Below are 25,507 nucleotides of genomic sequence, written 5' to 3' on the forward strand. Positions count from 1 at the left end.
AGACTCTAAACTGACTGTAGGTTAAAAAGTAAAGTCAGTGAAGAAATGTAAGGAAGGTTGAAATATGGTCAAGAGTAAGAGAAGAGAGGACACCTGGCAATTTCATAGACCTCCATCATATTTATCTGATCTTGGTAATTTGCATGGTAAAATATGTAGCTTTTGCTACATATGCTAAGGAATATTTGTAGTGGTTCTGATGCATTTAAAAGTAAATTGTCTACTGAAATATATGTGGTGACGTCAGCAATTTGAGGATAGACATATGCATAGAATTAAATGCAGACTGCAACTTTTATTAAACTTTTAGCAAAAGGGAGGAACACTATCTGCCCATCACGCATACTCCCCTATACCAAAATCCCAGGTCTTTTCCCTCTGGGAGCCATTCATTTTATTCTCTTAACTGCACTCAAATGTGGCCATGAGCTGCGATGAGTAAGCAACACCTCCCCAGTACCTCTTTTAGGCACTATGAGCATTCCTACTTAACCCACTGTGGCTTGCAGATGCTGGTCCCTGGTCCTCTGCCAGTTTGGCCCATGGGAGAAAAAAAATTCTTCCTGACTCCCCTAAACCCTGATCAGCTAGCCCCACAGCATGTGTCAGACTGGGTTCCCATTCCCAGTTCTGGTAGGTAGGATGGGCTTCTGGAATGGAGCCAAGAGAGGCTCCACATGGCCCCTGAGCTAGGCTAAATCCTGGGAAATGGGGAATGCTGGACATTCAGAACCCCTTTCCCCCAGCTGGACAATGGGTGCCAGAGACTCCCATGGGAGGAGCTACCTATTGTCCCTTGGCAAGTGGCTCCTTCCCTTGCTCATGGGACTGTCCCTCTTTCATCACCGATCCCCTCAATTTCCCCCACCCATTCATGTGGATGGGTGGCAGATACAAATGTGCAGAAACCTACACCCGTACAGGCTGTTTCCAAGTCCAGATGACTCAAACGCTTTATTTCATGGGTTTTACACAAAAAAATAAAAAAACTTTTTTGGCACCGTTCCATTAACAACTTTTTCTATTTTCTTTTCCCTAAAGAAAAAGGCAATGTGCCTAATAAGCTGAAAGGCCATGCATTTGTTTATGAAATACAGTAGTCAATCATGACAAAGCCACGATATTCAACATTCAAGTGGGCTCCATCCTTTAACAGCCAATGATACTTCATAAAATAGAGAGAATTCTGTTGATAGCATTTTCCTGTCTGCATTTTTTCCTCCTATTTTTGTTACAATAGACACCTGAATGAAAACAGAGTGTTTATTACTCTGGAGTTCAGCGACTCTGCAAAACACAGTTTTCTGCTACATTAAAATTAATTCCTCTTTAAACAGTTATGTCATCAGTAAGGATAATAATAAATTGAGTGAAGAATCAATTGGTGGAGTAAGTAATTACCTAAGCAATAAAGAATTTGGTTCCACACAAATATCCTTAACAACAAGGGAAGGAAAATTATTAGCATATTTTATTTAGAAACAAATCTGCTGAGGTAAGATACTTGTTCTAAGCTTCTCACGAGGCACTAGCAGCTTTCGCTCACACCATTTTCTTCCTTTATAGCAGCTTCAATTGAAGGAAGAACATCAGATTTAACCTTGAAATTCCTGTCTTTACTGGTTTGTGCCATAACCTTATTATTTAAAGGTTGGGTTTGTTTGTTTGGTATTTACCATCTTACCTCAGTGTGTAACATGACTATGTTATGGATTAGAGCACATTAACTGGAGGAAAGTAAATATGATGACCAAGAATCAGACAATTGCTGTCTGAAGCACTGTAAACACAGTTCCAGTTCCATCACCCTAGTAGATCTCCAGCTTACGGACCAGAAAATCCTCCACAGGAAACCCAGTAGCTATTCTGTTCATGTGCTTATTTCTAACTTGCACATTATTATTGAAAGAGCATTTGGCTGGAAAATGGTCTTTTAGCCCCAGTTTCTCACAGTTTCCATTAAAAAGAGAAAAATACAGTTATAATGTATGCAGGTTTACAATTCAAGAGAATTTTCTTAGCATCTTGCCAAGCAAAGACATATAGGGCCAAAATCTACTCTGACTTGTCTCTCATGTAACCCAAATAACATCAGTGGGATTGCAGGAATGGTAAAACAAGAAGCTGAAGGATTTTAATCCAACTGAACTACACTCACATACCAGCGATGATAACATGCACTTGCAGGGTGCATTGCCTAGTGGGCACAGCACTGGATTAGGATTTAGAAGATCTGGGTTCTATTCTGTTACAGGCAGGTTGGGTGACCTTGGGCAAGTCACTGGCCTCACTCTGTGCCTCAGTTTTGTCATCTATAAAATGAAGAGTGCTCTGAAATCAACTGATTAAGAGTGCTATATTATTTGTATTACCATAATACCTAGGAGCCTTAGTCATAGGACCTAGGTATTATATTATTATTTCATATCACTTGGATAAGAGACTTCCAAAGAGCAGCTAGGTTTTGGTGATGCTTTTACATGAATTAGCACAGAATGTTTGAGTCATCATTTTTCTCATAAGCTATAAAGAATTTCCTGATCACTTTCATTAAAAATCTCATGTCACATTCTATAGGCCTGTTAATCTGGGTGTCTCAATCAAAATGGACTTGGATAGCTACATTCTTCATGTCTAGACTCATCCTGCAATTTTTATTGGATACAATATTTTTCCTCACATCCTGCTGTAAACTGTTGTATAATGTTACTGTGTGTTGGTAAGGTGGTATATTCAGTCTAAATATGGTTGCAACTTTGTGGCAGGTGAGATGATCTGTATGTACAGAAGTTTCTTAAGTCTGTCAAACATTTCAGTCTCAGTATATTGATATGACCTTACAAGTATTATCTTTTCTCGTTCTTATGTATCTAGGATAGATGGAATTATACAGAATAGAAAATATTAGCATAATAATGGTATTATTTCCTAGTGACCACATTAGCTATTGCAGAGAATTAACCACTGAAGTAGATAATTAAGTGGATACTGACAGTTGACTATAAAGTGCGATAGATTGCTAAGTAGTAGACATTCACAGGCAGTATTTTATAAACATATGTCAAGGGCAACTCTGACCTCAAACTCAGTATTTACAAAATGTTAATAAGGGACCAACAGGTGGTGTAGTTCTCCTGATATTTTGCTAACGTGTATGGTTCAAATCTATGTCCTAGATTGTGCCTTTAGGCATTCCACTACCAAAGTATAGCCTTGGGAGACATGATGACTCACAACTTTTGAGTTGCAATTCCTTCAGATAGTAATTAACTACTTCCAAAACAACAGCAGAAGCATGTTACCAAATCAAAATATTTTATTACCAAGATGTGGCCAGCTACCTCCTTGACAACTTTATTTATATGATTACTCTTGGGGGAATTCTGCATCACTGTGCATGTGCAGAATTCATGTCCCCGGCCAGATTTCTTTTGCTTCCCTGCAGAAAAATGACTTCAGACAGGGAAACAAAGGGAAGGCGCAAGAGCGGACAAGCATCACTCCCCAGCACCACAGGCAGGTTGGTTTGGGTGCCGTGTGTGTGTGTGTGTGTGTGTGTGTGTGTGTGTGTGTGTGTGTGTGTGTGAGAGAGAGAGAGAGACAAACACTCTGTCCCTCTTGCTTGGTATTACAGCATGCTTGGCGTGGAGGGGTAGGGCTCTGGGGTGTTTCTGAGAAGGTAGGTGTAGGGCAGACTTTGTCCTCTCAGTCAGAGCAGGATGTAGCAGCCAGCCTGCTTAGTGAATTGTTCCCATTGTCTTTGTGAATTCTCCCAGGAATATAAAAACAGGTGTAAAAGTTTTAAGGCTTCTTTACATTGTCAGAGTGGTGTAAAGGACAGTGTGGCCTTATAAATGCTTATGGTACTTTCATGATTAGAACTGGTCTACATTTTTGGACTAAAAAAAAATTCTCTATGAAAATGTGCTGTATGAACAGTTTTCTACTGCTCTTCCTGGAGATGTTCAGTAGCCAATATAATTTGTGAGTTTGGTTCCCCAGCCCTCATTTGCTCTTCAGTTGCCTATGATGTAACACTGAGCATATAGTTGCATATATTTGTTAACTAACAACAAGAAAGAAAGAAAGAAACCTAGCTATATTACTATTAGGGAAGGGGATTTCCTCCAATGCTCCCCTCTCCCATTCTTCACTAAAACCTACTGTGTTTTAGTTTAAATAAAGTACAGAAATAATTGAAAGGAGAATGATTATATTGTGTTATTTTAACAAATAAAATATGCAGAATTTTAAAATATTGGGCACTGAATTTTTAATAGTTTTGGTGCAGGATTTTTTGGCACAGAATTCCCCCAGGACTAATATGATTTCTCTCTTTCCTTTTCCCCGTCTCTCTCTGTCTGTCACAAAAACCTTACAGCGTTATAAGGACTATGATTGGAAAGTGCCTAACACAGGTTAAGCTCTACCAGAAATGAACCGTACTTAAATAATCTTGAGGGTGTATCTCATTGCAGCACTGAAGTAAGGGTGGCAATACCATACCATGTCATCATCACTTCTGCACTGCTACCTTCAGAGCTGGATGGCCCGAGAGAGTGGCAGCTGCTGAAGGTCCAGCTCTGCAAGCAAGAGCGCAGAAGGGTGGCAATGTCATACCATGCCATCTTTACTTCTGTGCTGCTGCTGCTGGCAGCAGCTCTGCCTTCAGAGCTGGGCTCACAGCCAGCAGCCACCACTGTCCAGCTACCCAGCTCTGAAGGCCGTGCCGATGCCAGCAGCAGCAAAGAAGTAAGGGTAGCAGTACCGCAACCCCCCTACAATAACCTTGCGACTCCCCCCACAACTCCTTTTTGAGGTGGAGAAAGCCACTAGGGGAGAGGCTTGTCTAGATTTGATTCTGATAAACAAGGAGGAACTGGTTAAGAATCTGAAGGTGGAAGGCAGCTTGGGTGAAAGTGACCATGAAATGATAGGGTTCATGATTCTAAGGAATGACAAGAGGGAAATGGCACAATAAAGAAATGGACTGGAAGAAGGCAGACTTTAGCAAACTCAGTGAGTTTGCTAGATAAGATCCCATGAGAAGCAAGTCTAAGGGGAAAAAATATAAAACAATTGGCAGTTTTTCAAAGAGACATTGAGGAAATGTAGTGGGGTGGGCACCTGCTTCTGCCCTGAAGGGCTTGAAATCAGCACTGGGAGAGGGCTGAGACTGCACTGCTGCTAGGAAAGCAGTAAGCCTTGGCTTATTGGAGAAACAGCCACAGCTGCGGCCAGGTCCCAAGGAGGCCACAGCTGGCCTGTATAAAAAGGTGGGTGAGCCAGGAGTTGACACAGTCTCCCTCTAGTTTCTGAGAGGAAGGGACCTGGCTGCAGGGACCTGAACTGAATACCTGAGTGGAGCAGGGCTGTGGAGCCCCAGGCTGGAAAGCCCTAGGCTGCGGCCTAGCAGAAGGCCAATGGGTACAGGGGGTTACAGAGGGCAGTCCAGGGGCAGGCCAAGGCAGCAGGTCCAAACCCAACCTTTCCAGTGATGAGTAGGCTGATACTGCAGTCTGCCCCAGCGAGCGGGGACTAGATGATGACTGGCAGTAGCCTTATACTGAGTTGAGGTGGGGATAGTGGGTGGGGGTTCACTGGGGAGGGGAAAAGAAGAGCAACAAAAATGATGAAAGGTCTAGAAAACCTATGAGGAAAGATTGAGAAAACTGGGTTTGTTTAGTCTGGAGAAGAGAAGACTAAGAGGGACATGATAACAGTTTTCAAGTACATAAAAGTTTGTCACAAGAAGGAGGAAGAAAAATTGTTCTCCTTAACCTCTGAAGATAGGACAAGAAACAATGGACTTAAATTGAAACAAAGAAGGTTCAGGGTGGGCATTAAGAAAAAACTTCCTAACTGTGGTCAAGCACTAGAATAAACTGCCAAGGGAGGTTGTGAAATCTCCATCATTGGAGGTTTTAAAGAGCAGATTAGATAAGCTCCTGTCAGGAATGGTCTAGACAATACTTGGTCCTGACGTGTGCAGGGGATTGGACTAGATGACCTCGAGTCCCTGCCAGTCCTACAATTCTATTTTGATTTGATGATGTGTTGAGTTACACTACAGCATATATGCAAATAGCTGCCAGTGTGATTGATCTACTATCCTGGCATAGCAGATTTGCTATGATTGCTACATGAAACAAAAGCAAAAGCATATGAAGTGATGTCCGAAGCCTTGCTGATTAATGCAGCACCTGCTACTACTGCACATCAATGTCACTTGCAGTGAAAAATTATTAATGCTTTGTTTATATTCCAAAATAAAGGGCTTCAGTCAGGATCAGGGCCATGTGTGCTTGGAACTGTACTAAAATAGTCCCTATATCAAGAATTTAAAATAAAACACAGCAAATGGGTGTACACAAAGAATCATATATATTGTGGGAATGAGGATGGTTAGAACGTACATGGTTAGAACTAGCTAATGCACACAATTAGAATTTCACTTGTTGTCACGTCAAAATCATTGAATTTCACAGGATTAGAGTGCAAATTATAAATAAGCACAGGTCCTTCTGTTCACTTCAAAAAGGTCATTGACTCTCCCAGTTGGTTTGCACCAAGGCCCGAGTACCAAGATTTTGATGAAACACAAATCTAATGAAAGTTTCATTGCAAATATTTCACACATTCTCTCACGATTAATTCACACAATGGAATTTTCCTTACTCAGAAGGATATGGAATCTGGAGATAATATCAGGGCACTGCATTAGCCAAATCAATAAGCTGACCTGGTAAGGCAAACCCTCTGGTTATTTTGATACAGGACTTGACTCAAGACCTACTGCAGTCAGTGTGATTGATTTTAATTAATTCCTGTTGATTTAAATGGGCATTGGATCAAGCCCATGATGTGTTGGAAATTCACAAAATGCAGATTAGGATAGCAATTTACCCAGTATAATTTGTTGTTGTTTTTTTTTTCAAAGTAGAGAGGAGAAATAGATTAAAGTCATTCCAAGAGTGAAGAGGAATACAAAGATTTCATTTACCGAGCAATACATAGAAGAAACTAGAAAAAAGGACTTTTGAGAAAAAACCCATAATTGTTTCTCTTGGTTAGCTCCATATATATCTCTTTAATCACACCCTATTTCTCTACTTCAGCTAAATTCAGTGGGAGGGAAGTCCGTTAGAGAGAGAAATTAAGAAGTGAAAATGTTAAACCAGAATCACATACTTACTCGTACAAGAACAAAAATCACTAGGATTATTGATTAAAAGCACTTTTACTCAGCTAAACACTGCCACTTCCAGCCCATTGTCTTCTGGGAATCTTCAGCATTCAATAAAGATGTAAATTAAACTGCAGAATTCTTGTTAAGACACATTGTCTATAGTTATCCCTTATTAAATGAATTTCTTGATATGTTTACTAGTTACAGTGAATTCAGTAGATACAAGTAATTATGAAGCTTCTAACTAAACTGAAAGATCAAGAGATATCACCAGAATTTTGGTATATTGAGGAAATTCTTCCAAATTAAGAAACATTTCAGACCTTAGTTGTTGTTCTTTCCTTTTTTTAAGGAAATTAGGGAACAGAATGCTACCAATGAGTAATATTTCACCTGGACAGAAGTCACCCTTAGTACTGCTGGTTATCTTGACTTGTGAAAGAATATAAGAGGAACAAGTGGCAAAGACGGTATTTTCTTATGCTCAAAGATAAGTGAGAAGTGAGAGTTTAAGATAAAATAAATAGAAGATAGACAGAAGGAGGTCATAAAATGAATTGCCTCGTGGCTCATAAATAATAGAAACATAAATGTCATATGAACTTTATTTTATGGTGTAGGTGGCCTAATAAAAAAATTAGAAGCAAAGAAAGGCTTATTGTGAAGAGAAGGCCATCTATTCTCTGTCACTGAAGGCAGTTATTCAAGCTCAGTGACATCCCAGACCTTGTGACATCAGCTTTCAATTGGTAGCGGGTGCCAGGTTCTCAGCTCTTGTCATTTTCAAACAGAATGGACAAGATAAGGGATTGCTTTACTCAGAGTGGCCTGCTTCTCAGTGATAAACCTCTATCTAATCCATACTAGATTTAAGATACCTAAGATACACTCATCTTCGAGGCTGTCACCAGAATGGAACACTATCAGCAACTTCAACTTTCATACATTACAGACACACTTTCCATTTTGATCTATGCCCTTTGTAGCTTTTCAGGTTATTGCGAGCATCCAGCCCTTGATGCCCTCTCAAACACAGGCTGCCCTGAATTAGATTCCATTTACCCAACCAAACTCCAATACCTTTATTTACTATAAATATGACAGTCAGTCACAGAAAAGGACTTTGAAAATACAGAGGGAAGAAATGTGTTCTCTTCTCATCTCCTCCCCAGACTGCTTGCTAGAGTGATGTATTTTAAAACTTTCATAACATCAAACAGAAAAATAGGATTTTCCAAAACCATGTCAGTTTAAGTGATAACATGAATGCATATTACAGAGCATCTGCTACTAAATCACTGTTTATAGCTGCCAAGGCTCATTTATTATACAAATTACTATCTAGTGTGCCATCTTCTCTCTCAGGTAATGGCAGATTTCTGAACTCTAGGGTGAATCCTTTCTTTCTATCTAGTTATACACAATATTTCTATTATTTACATTTCACATTAGGGAATAAAGCGAGCAGGTATTCAGAGACACAAAGTTAATGGCTGAAATGATCTGTCTTCTCCCAGTATGTGGTCCAGGAAATGCAGGAGAAAGTAGAGGCATACTTTAGAAGAACAGCAGCAATGTGATAAAATTTTCCAACTCATCTTCTGTGAAAAGCAGACTGTATCAAGGGGAATACGTATGTGTTTTTATCTTTCCAGAATAATACAAAATGCATTCAGAATGTTGAGGCATTATTAAACTCTTAATGTCAATAATTACATGTTTGAAATTTCTTTAAAAAACCCATTCTGATTCTGGATGCTGCTTACGCACACATCTCCAGCTCTTATAAGCCAGGAATTTTCAAAAGTGACTAGTGATTTTGAGTCTCCATTTTGGGGCACCAACTAGAGTCATCTTAGCTTGATTTTCTAGAGTGAAAGCGCTCAGCATTGTTGCAAAATCATGCCGCTTTAATGAGGCTCAAAGTGAGCACTCAAAAACCAGGCACCCAAAATTATACAGTCACTTCTGAAAAGCTTGTCTGTTGCATCTTAGGTACTTAGAGAAGGGCTCCATATCTCAAGCACACGAGTATCACTACATGGTAATGAAAGTCAAAAACAAACTTACTCACAATGCACAGAACTGGATTTGGTTTGGAAAACAAAAGGCCAAACCAGGTTTTAATATTTAAAACTAAAACTACAACTGTGTTTAATCTATGCTCTATTCATCCAAACCTGTGCAGTTTGAGAAATTATGATTAATGTTTCCAGTTATCATTTTTAAAAGTTATGGCTATATTTAATCTCAGATATCATGAAGGCCTGGTAACCTGCTAGGACTCCACAAGCCTTCCAGGTTATACTGCCATGCAGGCTCTAGCCTATTTCTTTTGTCACACAAATAGGAAAGATATTTTAAAGGGGACATGTTGCTCAAAAATGACACTCTGCTGGCTGTGATCAGAAATCACAAGCAGGTGGTTGACCAAAGGGTGAGGGGAAGAGTCACAAGTTAGCCCTTTCTACCCTACATTTTAGAACTGCCAACATCCCCAGCTGCCAAATTCTTTCCACAGTCCCTTTTGAAGTTAATCTCACAATGCAGACCCCACTCATTATCAAATCTGAAACTCAGAGGTTTCACAATGATTTATTTGGTTTTCTTCATCATAGATTTGTACAACACCCCCCCCACACACACACACGTAGTTTAAAATCTCAAAGCAAAACTCAGTCAGAACTGCTGAGTTCCTCCTGGTTTCATATCCAAGTCATGTGTACACACAAATTTCATGTGATTTCAGTTCCAAACTATATGCTGGTGGTGACAACCAAAACAGGCCCTGGCTTTCTCAAATATTTGCATTTCTTTCTAAAACAGCTTGAGTTTTCAATTGTAACAAAAACTGAAGCCAGAGGTTTCTCATGCTTACTTAAGTTTTCTTTTGAGTTCTAGCTAAAACCTCCCAATAATTTTAGACATTCAAAGTCCCACCATACCTAGGACTATAATAAGAAAGTTTCCCCAGTATTCCTTTTCAAAGTCATCCTAAATCAAGCTATTTTGTTTTCAAATCACCTGTAGGACATTTCTGATCAGTCACATCAATTACACCAGTCAAAGCAGAGGAGGAGGTTGAGGCATTACAAGCGATGAAATATCCTTTGTTCACAAAATATTTCATAACTGACTTCTTGTAATTTATGACAGTTATTGGACAAATATGCTATTCATACACAGTAATTTTCTCCTGTGATTTGAGATGAGATTCCCTCAGAAACCTTTTTGACTTATCTTATCCAGAACACATCTTATCCACATAGTTCTGACAGAACACTTCATCCAGTTCTCTGAGAATCCACAAACTCAGTTTGATGGCATCTCATCATTCAGGTTAATTTATTAGGCAGGTAACAGCTCTGTGCCCATGCTGGCCAGGCATAGAAAAAGTGGGGTATAGGTACAGGTGATACCATTATTCCAAATCATGTCACACACTGCACAGTTAATAGCTAGGAAAAACGTGTATAAACATCTATACTTCTTGAATCTAGTTGGTTTGGACATCATACCGATCACGTAAGGATAAGTTGCTTTGCAGATTGTGTAATGACTGATTACTTATGTCCTCACCTTGTCTATATTTCAGGTTTATCAGTTCAGGGTGTTCCCACATACCTTAAGTAGGCTAAAAACATCTTCAGCACACAACCTGTCACACCTTTGTTTATAGTTTAACTTTGCATTCAAATCTAGCCATATACATGTTTACCCATGCCCAGCCAGATCTATGACTACAGTTTGCAGTTTAGAAAGGAACAGCTAAAATATTTTGAGAATCCAATTTAACTTTCAGCTGTATAACCCTTAGTGCCCTTAAATGTGCACAATCAAGATATAAAAGTTACATTATTAAGCTAGTTACAAAGGATATATGCATTTAAATGAAGATGTTCAACCTACCCTGATTTTTATTTTCACCAATTTCCCACCTTTTAAATCAAATATATCCAACTACTGATTACCCGTAGTGTTTCATATATATATATGATTCATGGCAGCAGTCTCAGCAGGTCATCAAAAAGGTTGGCATTTCTCAAAGTAGTACAGTACAATATTCATCCTTTACATTCTCCCACCTATGTACAGGCTAATTAGATTAAAAGTAGAAGATCAAACTGTACTAGCTCAGAAAGATTAATTACTTCAGCACTCTGTGAATTAATTATTAGTGTACAGCCATGGGGATAGGAAAACCCAATATAGTAAAAGGAGAGGGACTCAGACAGACAGATGTGGCAGACTGGGACATATTTCAGCCGCGATTTATTATCTTTAAAGACTAATGACAGCATTTCCCCCTTTGTGTCGAATACAGCGCTTTAGACCTAAATGTTATGGCAACTCGATAACTTCTCAATAACAAAGACAAATGCCAGTATTGCATTTCAAAAGTGGTTGTAGAATTAAAGAGGAGGTGAATGATTTGTAGCAAAAAATAAAACTACATTCTTCATTATTCTGATACTGCATGCCAAATGCTACTCCGACTGTAATGCTGTCACATCTGATGATTCTGAATGTGAAATGAATATTTACAATAAAGCATTTGCTCAAAATCCAGACTTGTCAGGACTTTTTAAAACAGTGTGAATTAGTGATTTGATTGCATTGAGGATAATTCCCTTCTCTCTCCATCTAATCTATTCTACCTAAGTATCTGATTTCTCCTCAGATTCGTTCCTTCAACACCAGTTCCCCACCCTACTGATCTGGGGAATTATTTGCACACCCATTTTCTAAGTACTCTGATTTGTGTTCTCTCTCTTCCTATGTTTTGTCACACATTGACATGACTGATAAGCTGGTAAACTGACTTTCACTGCAATCTAGAAATAATTATCACCACTGCCAAATATGCAACCACTATAAATCTATGATAATGTAATGGTGGCCAGTGTTTATTACCATGGTACAGTAACAAGGTGGTAATCCAATGGTAAAACAATTACTGTATATTGGTGGGCAAATATCAAAAGCCGACTCAAAGCTGCAGTTGATAAAGCTTTGCAGGTTAGAGAAAGCTTGAGTTTTTGTGGCCTCTTTAATTTACTGCTTGATACTCACAGCAAACATTCTCCTCAAGTGAGTGTGCCCTCAGACAAACTCCACCCAAGTATCTGTAAGGGGTGTCAGTCATGCACTTTACTGTAAAAGACTTTGCATTATTTTGGAAGCTGGACCTTTGTCCAGAGCTACAGTAGTGAAGAACAAAACAGGCAATACATTACACTGGCCAGAAGAATAAAACACAAAGAGGCCAGCTGGTCTCTGGGAAAAATCCACCAAACCAAAAAATCCACCCAAGACCAATTGCTTGGCTCAACAGGATCTGCAAACAAGAATTCATTAACTACAGAAAAAAACCTAACAACTAAGTATAGCTACAAAGAACAAACTTTGATCGAGCAGAGATTCCATAGCTGTGGGGCCCAGAGGAAAGAGACACATTAAGGGATGGTTGAGGTACAGGCTCTTACATGCTCAGGGATTCTAGGAGACTTCACAATGTTAAACTGTTTTCAGTGCTATCAAAAGTTCCATGGCTCACAAGCAGCAACATGAATCTAACCACTGGGGACCTGCAGACAGGTGGTCAATTCAGTAATGGTTGGGGTTCTGTTATTTACGGTATCTACATCTCTTGAGAATCTAGGAAATGAAAGATTTCCAATGCTTTCTGTTTTCACTTTGAGCATGTGTCCTGAGAACAGTCTCATTCACACTATTTCTATTCCTGCTTCTGATCCAAGTCAGAACTGAGGGCCATGACAGTGACAAATTCTGGGGAAAGTTAGACAAATTGTTTTTAACCCTGAAAATAAGTGTGTAGTTTGAGAATGAGTTGGTTAATATTTCATTCACATGGATTCATCTTTCCCTAATTAAAATGGAATCATCCCAACCTATTTGTGATAAATTTTAAAAATGATAGGACAATTCTTACTGTCTCCCTATTGCCCATATCTTAGGTCTGATTATATTTTAGGATGAACAATCTGAAACAGAAGCACTCAGCCATATTCCTTGTCCATCAGTAGGGTGAGCAATGGCTGATACTTTATCAGTATTTTTGGGGAAAAAAATAGAAGATCTTTTTTAGAAAAAAGAGTACATTCCTGTTGGGATACACCAGAGATTCCCTGTTCAGCAGGGGGGCAAGAGACCCAACACCATCCACAGTCTCTTATCTTAGCATGAGGGCTGCTGTCCAACTGTGAGGACAGTTTCTTACAATGTCAAACAACATATTTCAGCAGCAAGAGTGTTTCTAAACATCACACAAGGCAGCATGGGAAGAAATGTGGCCATTTTCTCCTATGGGGAGACAATTCATATTGATTGTTTCCTTTCAGTTGGAGACTAATAGTTTCTTCTGCAAATCTACATCAGATGGATTATACAGTCCTGTTAATTATTTTGGTGGGTGTCAGGCAACACTTGCAAAGTTGCAAACCAGTTACCATTATTAATCCCTATATTTACAAGCTAATTTTATGAAACATTCATCCTTTCAGCTAATATTTTCTGTGGTTGGCATTCAACCTACTGCTGGGATTTTGGGGGAGGGACTAGTGGTACGGGTGGTATATGAGAAAATCCTTCCTTCAGCTGCTTGTGCGTTAAAGAAGGGGGGGGAGGAATACAATTTTCTTACTGTAGAAAAAAAGAAAAATCTAATTGTTTTGACAGGGCTGCAGAAAAACTGGATGAAGTTTGAAACTTGACACGAAGGTGATTTATACTGAGTTGTAGCACACCTGCTTGCTTAAAGGGATAGTGAAAAATATAAACAACTGCAAATAAAATAGCTGTTAAGCATGCTCAGAACTTAGCTTAGTGTGACCATATGTCCCGTTTTGACCAGGACATCCCAACTTTTTTGGTAAAACTGTGCATTTGTCCCATTTGCTCTTGCCAGTTGATCAGTTGTCAAGAGCAAACTGGACAAATGCTGTTTTTCCAAAAAAAAGTGGTGGGCGACCTGTAGTGGGGTTCAGAGGAACGTGTGGGAAAAGAACAGCAACATCAGCCCCTCTCAAAAAAGCAGCTCAGGGGATTGGACTGGCCCTGCGGGGGGAGGACGAGGCTTGAGCCAGCCCCACATAGGTGGGAGGCAGGGACAGCTCAAGCCAGCTGTGCAGGAGCAATATGGGGGCTTTGCGCCAGCCCATGGGGTGTCCCATTTTCCCTTTGGGAAAATATGGTTACCATAACTTAGCTGCTAAAATTCACAGCTGTGCCTAACACACATCTTCTCCCTCAATTCCCTCTCTGATGTCACGGTTTATTTCCCCTACCTGGCATGACCAGAGCAGAAAGAGGAGCTGCTAGCACAATTTGCCTAAGGGACATTGTTACTGTCTTCTAAGAGCTGTCTGCACAGGCAGTCCCTTTCTTGTTGTCTTCTGCTTCATGAGTTTGTTTGTTGCTCTTTTTGAACAAAAGAAATTAAATAGAAAAGACTATTAATATTCAGGTGAGCTTTCATGATTAAAATCAGAAGGAGTTAGGAAAAGCAAAAAAAAGGGTCTCAGAAGCAAGACTAACTCAGCTGCGTTACACCTACCTTCTGGAAAATACTTCTAGTTAAACACACAGCATAATGAGAGGGGGAGTTGGTAGCAATTATAAAAGATCCTTGCTTTAACACCTTCCATTGTTTGCAGCAGGCTTTTAAAATTCAGCAGATAGAAAGCTTTGGAGCTAATGTGCCATGGAATTTAGCTGAGTTATAAACTACTAAAAATCACCATATTTCCCTTCTCTGGCTAGTGTTCCTCTGGAAATTTTAATCAGCAGTATCAAAATAGCAGAGCATTTTAAAGAGTTGGGCCCAGCCCCATACCATAGCCAAAACAGAAGCAGCATCACAATACTGTACCAGGTTGTTGCCAGAACAGCTGTAGCAAAAGGGTGAGGGAGCCAGGGTGGGCTCTCCTGCCCATGACCTGGTACACAGCCCCAGCATTCCAACCTCACCTCTGGGGGCATGATAAGTAAGTTAACTTTGTCATTTCCTGACTTGAAGTGTGAGGTCTTAACATTGCATTAACATTGTTTCCTTCATTTAACAGATTTAAAATCCAATTTGTTCTCTTTAAATATATTACATTGCTTCCTTACAATTGGATTTACAATTAAAGACATGTTTCTGCTGATTTGATGTGGGGTCAAAAAGGGAAAGAATTTTTTTTCTGAACAGCTTATTATTTTAGGTAATTTATTACCAGAAAAAGCAACAGATTGGGCATGCAATGTATTTAAAGGAAAACTGGAAAAAAAAGTTGCATAAGTTAGTTTTGTTGCTTAAGGATAACATTAACTTCCTCTAACAGTTTACATGCTTGTTTATGCTGCTATTGACTAATACAACAGAGTTTATTGGCATCTGCTCTGCATTCCGATGCATTATACAGCACCAGCACTGTTTGTTTCTCCAGAGCTCCTTCATGAGTGAATAATTATACTAACAAAAGCCAAAGAGCTTTAACTAACACTTATCCAATTTTTAAAAAATATATAATCTAACTATTTTTAAAAGGACACTGAAAAGGTGTTTTTCCTCAACATTTTATTTTTATATCACTTCCCTCCTTCCCCCTCTGCCAAGAAATCTGAAACCAAAACCAAGTTCTTACCAATATTTGTTTTCCTCAATCACATGCTCATACTAGTTTAATTATTTTAGGGTTCCTCACAACTCTTGTGCTGGTGGCATTGTTTTCTTAGGGAGGAAAAGGGAGAAAAAAGAAACCAAAACACTCCCTCTAATTTTGAGGGGTGAGTTGGGGAGTTTCACATCTCAGATATAGTTACCCTTAAGAGGATCTTTTGTTTCTTTCAGTGATTTGCAAGTCATTTTGTTGTAACTAGTAAGTAGATATTAATTTTGTTTCAATTGTTATTGTTGATATTTCAGAAGAAAGTCCAATATTAGGACCAATGGATCAATTGATAAATTACAATTGGTAATGTCTTTCAGTGCTTATTTGTTTTAAAAGTTTCCATTTTAGGACAGGGCCTCCAAATATTAAGGTAACCCTCATGCCCATGTTGTTTAATATTTATCTTCCGATAGGAGGATAAAGTTATTTAAGAATAAATTTCTTAAAACGAAAAGCACCGAAGAGCAACACTTAGGAGAAGCAAGAGTAAGCAAATGCCTTGTGGGTATAAACCTGTTTGATGGGACATTTGTCACCTTTGATAGGGCTCTTAAGTTCTGGGTCAGTTCTAGCTGAGTAGTTTTATTTAAAGCTTTTCACATTTACAGTGTATAGCCCTGCTCTACAAGTCTGGGTAAAACTGCATTCAGGTAATTTGAAGGATATCCTGAAGCCCAATATTCAGATCAATGTTTCAGATTAAGAAACTTCCAATACTATAGAGAGGTCTTGAGAAGGAATAACGGCCATGCTCCTCATTTTATAGTAGTCTAAGCCACCTCCTATACTTGCGCTTCATTTTACTTCATATTCTTATTTTTTACATTAGCCATGTGTCTGTTCCTGAAATAAACTGAGCTAAGATTCAACTTTATCAGGCTATTCTGAATTAAACCAAAAATTAAACTTGTTTGGTGGAAGAAATCAGCATTTCCACATGGTGGCTCTCAAGCATGGAAGGAGAAGCTAAAGCTAAATGTACATAAAGTTTCCCCCAAGATATTTCTTGTTTAATATCTGTACATGTGACAAATTTAGCCAACAACGTACTCAATTCTTGGGCAGTAAGTTTAACATATTAATTGGTCAACAAGGTATTTGTGCTCCTCCCAGCTCCACTGTGATACAAGTTAACTTACAGCAATGAGCAATTTCAATGAAAACTATGCCAACATTTTTCCCCACAATGGTACTGTACTTTGATATTTTCTGTTGCGTAAATGCACAGGGGTCAGATCTGTTTAAATGTATACTTGTATTGCCTGCTGCTAGGTATTTGCATCAGATACATGCCACAACAGTAATAGTTGGAAGATCCACAAGCAGCTGTGATCTTCAAATCAAAGGGGTGATGCCACACTATCAATTGTATACGGTAGTTAGGTTATCAAAAAAGGATAAAAGTTAGAGGAGAACACATCTTCACACTGCAGGAACACTAATTATTCTTGGTACCAAGTTTAAAACCGAGCTGTCAGATAATTAGTCATCTCTGAAACAGGTGACTAAACTTTCTGCAAATTTCACACTCAAAAAGACATCAGGTGTCTGCTCAGACTCTGCATAGTGAGATGTGTCAATGGCATTCAGTTGTCAGTGTGGATATTATTAGACTCAAACTGACATTTCAGAGGCTTCCTAAGTGATCCATTTTTCTTTTGATCTAAAGCTGTAGAAATTGGGTTCAAAAAAGAGCTCAGATTGGGTTCAGCTCCAAACCTGAGCCTCATTTTAAGTGGCAAAAGCAGCATCTGTGCACTTTTGCCTAATATAGTGATTTCTCTTGCATTAATTTTACTCTGATGTCCTTTGCAGACAAGTCAAGGCTAAGAGTGCACCATAGTCATACATACCTATCTCCTGTGTCTAATACTTACTTTGGTGAAGTATAGGTAAACAGAGTTGAGTGAATAGTAAAAGAAACAAAACATGGATATTCATTCGTTTGAAAATTATTGGTTTTGATTGTATGCAACCCCCTTGTGATTCTGTTCTGTGAAAAGCTGAGCTTTTTTAGCATGAATACAAATAAAAGTGAATTCAAAACTCAAATAATTTAAGGACATTCAAACAAGGAATATTTCAGCACTGTTTCAAAAACCATGTAAACCTATACAAACAAGCCAACACATCTGCTGAACACTTCAGCTACTGAAGATGCCCAGTTAACTGTTCATGAGCCATTCATAAAATACATCATATTTTGTGAAGAAATTCACAATTAAAAAAAGAATCTGATATTTCTGTGAACTCACAAATATTTTGCCAACACCAAAAATCTCAACTTTCAAGGGTAAATTGTTCATTACACTTTTTAATTCAGTTGTACTAAACAAGTCTGTGAAATACCATATACGACTAATATGATTTCTTGTAACATAATTAACAGCTCCAAAGACATTGTTAGGATAAACTCATTTTCTTTCCATTGTTACGTTAGAAGGGAGTGATGATGAAATTTTCATCTAACTCTGTTGGAGACATTAGGATCTTCAGTTGTTCCATGAAATGGAAGTAAGTGTGCTCTCTTCTTTTGACCCTATCTAGAGATGAATTTCACATTGTTACAGTGAGGATTTGGGAAGTGTGTCAGTGTCAAATTTATGAATTCTGTGTGTTTATGCCCTTAAGGCTGTCTTTTGCTGTATACTTTCATCAAACCTTTTGTGCTAAGAAGAGGGAGAATGGCACTTGGTTGCCTGCCCCTAAAAGGGCTGATCATTAAGGACCAACAACAATTGAATAACCTGGTCCTAAAACAACTGGATGGTTACAACCTAGATAAAACCAGGTTTTCTCCAGCTTATCTGCAGAAGAATGGGAAATGAAAAAACAAACAAAAAACCAACCCCCCAAAACAGGAGGCAGATCACAGAAACCAAGTGTTAGGCATGCTTTTTGAGCTAGGGAGGACTGTCTGATTTTCAGACCAACAGAAGTTGAAGTGAGTTTGCTGCAGGAGTCAGAGAGTACAATCCATGACCAAGACGAGGAGACTGAGTCCCAAGGAGTGAGTATCAGGGACTCCTGAAAGTGACAGATGAGCACCCAAGGGGCTCAGACTGGTGAGGAAACTGGAAGGAGAGATTTGAGAGCAGACGTTGTTGGCTTTTGCATGGATCTGTAAATCTGTATCCTTTCTGCATGTTTGTTTAAGAAGTTACTCTGTACAGCCTTTAAGTGCCTGGCTTCAGCTGGCATGTGTCTCTGAATGGGTTAAATGGTAAACCAGACTACCTTTGGTGGAGTTTGGGGAAGGGTGTGTTTAAGCTGTTGTGGAGACTTGGGGGGTTCAGTACTGGTCTTAGGGCCTAGGATAGCTGGACTGTGGGGTACCACTTTGGAGAAGGGGTATCATCAGGGCACCTATATGTCAGAAATGAGCCTAAAGGCCAGAGACAGTTTCTGAAGCCTGCCTAGACCCAGGGGAGATGAAAAGCACATGAATCTGGTGTTTGTCCGACAAGGGAGAGCTTGTTATGCTGAATGACAGTTACAAAAGAGCCTCTTGTTCTACTTCTAAATCAAATACACTGTTGCAAGTTGGCCATGAGTACACCTTGACATGTCAGCTTTGCCTACCCACTTTCCTATGTCAACCTCCAGTGCCACTTGTATAATTAAGCAATATGACACAACAAGCAATGCCTTTCTGGGTGATTACCTCACACCATAGTTGCCCTCACAGGCACTAAACAGAGGACATTTAATTTCTGAAGAACAGCAGTGATTTCACAGAACTGCATGTTGCCCAAAGGGCTCTGCTGCTATTATAGAATGCAAAGTAGGGAAAAGTACGGAAGGGGAAATGTTAAAAGCCATTCCGGTCTTGAGGAGCATCAATGTGAATAAAAAAGGCAGCAGTGACAACCAACTAGAAAGCACCACTTCTATCTATCATGCCAGAGCCATAACAAATCCCAGCTAATAAAGATGCAAATCAGCTACAACATCTACAGAGCATTTCAACACAAAATGGTCAAAAATACTTGCTTTGAACTTTTGTCATTTTTGTCTTTAAAATGTAGAGGTTAGCAATCAGTATTTTCCCATCTTAATTTAGCATTAAACTTTAATCAGTGGCTTTAAAATTAGCCCATTTGTGACTTATTAACATTTAAGGACAAATATGCCTAGAGAGCATCACTTACTGGACTCTGGGTCCGAATTGCCATCTCCTTCTGTCCGACTGTTGGGTGAAGCCTGTTCATAGTACTCCTCTTGGGGGAAACCAAGGGGCAGAGGATGCGATGTGCTAGCACTGCTGCTGGGTTCATGGTCTCCAAGCCCACTGTCACTGCAGCTTTCCTGGGAGCCGTCTGGTAGGTGAAAAGTGACACGGCGTTGCGACTGCAAGGAAAGAAAGAAAATTATATGGTTTCAGCTACAAACTGAGTAATTGCTTAATGCATCCAATGTAGGAAATATATTATTTCAGCTATCTGGTGAGGACACATTAACATTATCTACAGTTGTGCACAATTTCAGGCTTTCATGAACAGGCAGCTCTGCTTTCAAACCTGCTTCATCTGACAGCAGGCTTTTCCTATTTTTTAAATTGTAAACCTCGATGCAAAATGAAAGACGTCTCATGCTAAAGAGATTCTGTCAATCTTCACAGGACTTTGAAGCCTTCCATAAATCAACTTGGAGATTTCAATCACCATTTGAGATTGAATTTATTTCTCTGCTCATTTCTCTAGTTTTCAAAATATATTCTTTTCATTATAAGCTACTCCCTATTTTAAGGCCAGAGAATGTGAAACATTTCTAACTGATATGGTTGTTTCTTTCAGAATCACAGTAACAACATAATAAATCTTATAATGAAAATAAATTTTTTAAAAAAATTATCTAAACAAGTGAAGTAAAAGTAGTCCCCAGACTTTCCCCTCCAAAAACTGTAGGGACAAAAGCTTTTGTTTTGATTTCATCCATAACGCAAAGAGCTTTTGGGCCAGTTTTTTTTTAAAGGTATTCAGGAACCTAATGAGATTTTTCAAAAGCATTTAGGCACCTAAAACTTAGGCACCAGCTGCCTACATAGAGCTTTTGAAAATTTCTGTAGGTGCCTAAATACCTTTTAAAAATCTGGTCATTTATCTTCATATTAAAGTTGATATTTGGAAGGTGAAATTGGTGGGAAAGCAAAAGAGTCATAGCAAGATGACTGGTTTGAGGCAAAGAATTTGGTGCACCAAAAGTCTAAAGTAAGAGACCTGAGCTAAAATTTCCCCAAGCATCCTACTTTCAAAGTGACTGGGGCACTTAGAAGCCTCTCTCACTGGAAGTCAATGTTCTTAAGTAAAAACATGAACCTTAAAGGTCCAAGAAAGAGAAGGCATATAAAATAGCCCCAAATTAGTATTTTTAATTTCATGATTTTTATGCCATTCATGTGATTTAGGGAGGTGAATACAATTCCTAAATGCTTGGGAATAGCAATGCTACAGGTTCAATTTTTGGGGTGAATAGTCATAAAAAGTTGGTGTATGCATTATCGATTAAATACATTACGTATAGCTACAGAGCACTATACATTTATTTTAAAGGTCTTATGAAGACTGTTGTAAACTGAGACATTTCTCTGTAAAAAACAGATTTGGCTTTTTTTAACCTCTTGTTACTGAGAAATTAGTATACTTGTTCAGATATTGCTGGAGTATATCATAATATTGTCAAGGCCCTGAAATTTTGTGGTTTCATATTCAATTTAACATCCCATGAAAACCATTTTAACAGACTGCGTACTTACAAATATTAACAAGCAGAAAAATTCTCATCACGTTTTGTTGACTTAAGACAAACAGTGCCTTAGGTCCAGTATTAATTATATATAGACCTTGGTGTGTGCTGGAGTAATGCTCTGGTCACTCAGTGTGCTTTTACTACACTTCTCAAGCAATCTGGGCACTACCTGGTGGCCAAAATTAAACCTGTTAATGCCCATTGGAGGTAACAAAAAAGTGTAATTTTGGGCCTTTGCTTCTCTCTATCAATACAGATGGGGAAGGGAGAAGAAAGGCCCTACTGACAAAAGGGAGAGCCATGAAATGGAGGAAGGCAGCTGCTGGGAGTGGAATGACTTACTACTCAGAAAGTGTGAGTTCAGAAGAACACTTCCTTTATTTAATTAAATCCTCAGCACAGGCCTGTGCCAAGACAATAAAATCTATGATGTAACTTGCATCGTCAGTTATTCCTACCCTGTTGTAGCAGTTATTTTAGCAATAGTTCTTCTACTTTTGCTTTGACACACTCTAGAGAGGTATGGGTTGGTGGGTCGATGGCTGCAGAGAAACCAAGTAGTGGCAGTACCTCTTCTTTGCTGTTATTTTTGCTAAGGTCCTGATGTGTAGAGCACAGGCAAAGTGGAACTCCATGTATGCATGAAATTTGCAGACTTCCTCTGCAGTCCTGTCGATCTTGGATCATGGGGAGCACATCTGCTCCACAAGCTCACCAACCTCCCTCTTGGGGAGAAGGAGGCAGGTGGGGACGGAGAGCAGTATAATGGAAGGCTAGAATGATGAACCCACACTTTATTTCATGTGATTTTCTCACTCCCATGCCTGTTTTCTGCTGACAAGGGCCAGGATGTAATTGTCTGCTTTAGATTTCAAAGACAAAATATCATTGGCCAAAATCTATCCTCATATACACCGATGCAAACCTACTAGTATTTCCCAGAATTCCTTTTATGTCAATGTTTAAACTGGCATAAACTATATAGTAATCTCAGACCTATTAGATGGCAACTGTTGACAAATGCCAACTTTTTAATGGTAGCCACCGACTACGTTAGGAACATTACGCAGAATGTTCTGGGTCAGAAAGACATCACAGTATTGTTACAGCATCGTATAAAACAGAAGCACTTATGTCCTCCATCACTCATTTATATGAAAACCTGACAAAAGTAGCATGAAGCAAACTAGGTAACATCCTCTCATGTCTATAGGTGCTGGTGACATCATAATCCAAAAAAGGAAATTCATAATCCACAAGAGCAAAATTATTCTGCTTTGTGGAATTAGACTTCCACTCATGGACTTATAAAATTAATGTACTGGCCCAGAGGGCTAAACTATTATTTTTGGTTAAAAGTGAATCTCGACTCCGGAACAATCGTGTCCATTATTCTTTATCTCCTCAATGGGAAGGTACAACTCAAACTGATGTTAATTCGACTTTTACATTTAGCACATAATTCCCTTTAAATCTCACCCTGCTCTCCTCACCTTTTATCCCTAGATTCTTCTTCCATTTTGTTTTTTCCGCCTTCTCCTCATCCTTCTTTACGTGCCTCCACCCCTGAGCATAACATTCTGAAGTCTAAAAATCCTTACATTTTAAAGCTACATGGAAGGTATTAGGAACACCTCCAACATCACTTTCTTATGACATCAAGTACTGGACATCAAAATGGATGTAAACATATACATTTTAATAAAACTGTAAGCTTCCATGTAGAATGTAATGAACCACACTGAAACAAAAATGTGATTGTAAAGAAATGAAGTTTTCTTAGCAAACTTGAGCTCACTGCATCAGTTTTATACCCAAATCACATCTTTGTTCAACATTCAGATTTTTCCCCAAAATAAGCATAATACTGTGGTTTGGATCATCTTCTTTACAGAAAAAAAATCATGAGGATCCCATTGCAGAAGTCTTGCACTAGAGATAGTGGGGTCTCACCCCAGCAGGAAAAGCTGCTAAAATGTCACAGATTATGGAGATCCACAAGAGGCCAGACCTATCTATACAGCTGTTCTATGTCTCTATACCGGTATGGCACTCAGTGCAGTCCTCCAAAAGCCACCTGGACTCAACCTGACTGTAGCTGTCCACAGGACTCCTGGAAAGAGACGCTGTGGAACAATGTGTACTTTCACCCGTAACTACCATACTCCTGTCCAGTCTCTGATCCCTTCCCCAGCACAAACCCACAGAGACCCACAAAGTGCCCCCCACAAGGCCCTGAGGAAGGGATGGGTCCACAGAGATGACTGATGTCTACTGGCCCAAATGACAATGCTTAAAATAGCCACGGCTTCTTGAAATCTCATCTATACTACTGCTCTCACCATTGCTACAACTGGTAAAGCTGAATAATAGAAGCAACGGTGAGGAATTTACAGGGGGAAAAAGAAAAAAGTCTAACTGCCTTTATGCCCTGTGATAATGAAAAATATGCACAATTAAGCATGTAATCTGCATATATAAAAAGATAGTAACTGCACAGAACAATTAGACATTCAACTGCATGCATAAATATGTAAAAATAAGGCCCTTACAGGATATTAATAAGAAAAATAGTAACTCATTAAGATACATTTATAATGTCTATGACTCATCATATTCCAGTGCATAAACTATTTGCCAGGTGCAAACAAAAGAAACTACTCCTCTGAATATTAGTGTAGAACTAAGTATATTCAGATGGTGTTACTCCTCCTTTGTAATGTGCTGTTGGGCACTGTCTGACAAGGTACTAGACCACAGCATATGGACCTCTAGTCTGCTGTACAGCAACAGCTACTATAGTATTGTCTTCAAATTATGTTATTCCAAGTTGCTCCCAAATTCAGCTTTTTCAAAATTAATTTTACAAAGCCTGAAACCAAAATGTTGTCTTTTTTAAAAACAAAAGTCTATTCTTCTTCAGCATTTGCAGCTCAGCAACACTGTGTTAGTGCATTAGGACTTGAAAGATAAATTGACAAACTCACCAGAACTTATTTTTGTGTCCAAAATGAGAGGAATGAAAACAAATGGAGCCTGTCAAACTAACTTGATATATTTTTGATGAGATTACAAGCTTAGTTGATAAAGGTAACACTGCTGATGCAATGTACTTAGATTTCTATAAGGTGTTTGACTTGGTTCCATATGACTTTCTGATTAAAAAGCTAGAATGATATAAAATTAATGTGGCGCACATTAAACGGATAGGTCTCAAAATGTAATTGTAAATGGGGATTCTCATCGACCAGATGATGTGTGTTTCCAGTGGGGTCCTGCAGTGATCTGTTCTTGCCCCTACACTGCTTAATATTTATCAATTACTTCAAATAAAATATAAAATCATGACTGATTAAGTTTGCAGATGACACAATAAATGTGGGAGTGGTCAATAATGAAGAGGACAGGTCACTGATTCACAGCACTCTGGATCACTTGGTAAGTTGGGTGCAAACAAACAATGTGTTTTACTATGGCTAAATGTAAATATACATATCTAGGAACAAAGAATGTAGGTTCAGAGAAGAGTCATGAGAATGACTGAAGGAGAAGAAACATGCCTTACATTGATAGACTCAAAGAATTCAATCTATTTAGTTTAACAAAGAGAAGGTTAATAAGGGGTGACTTCATTATGGTTTATATTTAAGTAACCATATAGGGAACAAATATTTCATAATGGGCTCTTCAGTCTAGCAGAGAAATGTATAACACGATCCAATGGCTGGAAGATAAAGCTAGACATCTCCAGAGTAGAAATGAGTAATTTAACAGTCAGGGTAATTAACCATGAGAACAATTTACTAAGTGTCATGGTGGACTCCCCTCTAATCATGATTTAAAAATGTCAGTGATGGATTTTTTCCTGAAAGAGCTAATATAGGAATTATTTTAG

At 38.9% G+C, this 25,507-nt stretch overlaps 1 protein-coding gene across 2 annotated transcripts in view; it reads right to left on the minus strand.

Annotated features, from left to right (window-relative positions):
* Positions 1 to 25,507, minus strand: part of PCDH11X (protocadherin 11 X-linked) — a 1,065,677-nt gene that overhangs the window by 247,545 nt on the left and 792,625 nt on the right. For both annotated transcript variants that reach the window (XM_032762349.2, XM_032762343.2), the window contains one exon: positions 20,016 to 20,214. In XM_032762349.2, coding sequence (XP_032618240.1) covers positions 20,016 to 20,214 — 199 coding nt within the window. The remainder of the gene's footprint in view (positions 1 to 20,015; positions 20,215 to 25,507) is intronic.

The sequence above is a fragment of the Chelonoidis abingdonii genome, chromosome 8 (assembly GCF_003597395.2).
Source record: "Chelonoidis abingdonii isolate Lonesome George chromosome 8, CheloAbing_2.0, whole genome shotgun sequence".
In the NCBI taxonomy this organism is placed as follows: domain Eukaryota; kingdom Metazoa; phylum Chordata; order Testudines; family Testudinidae; genus Chelonoidis; species Chelonoidis abingdonii.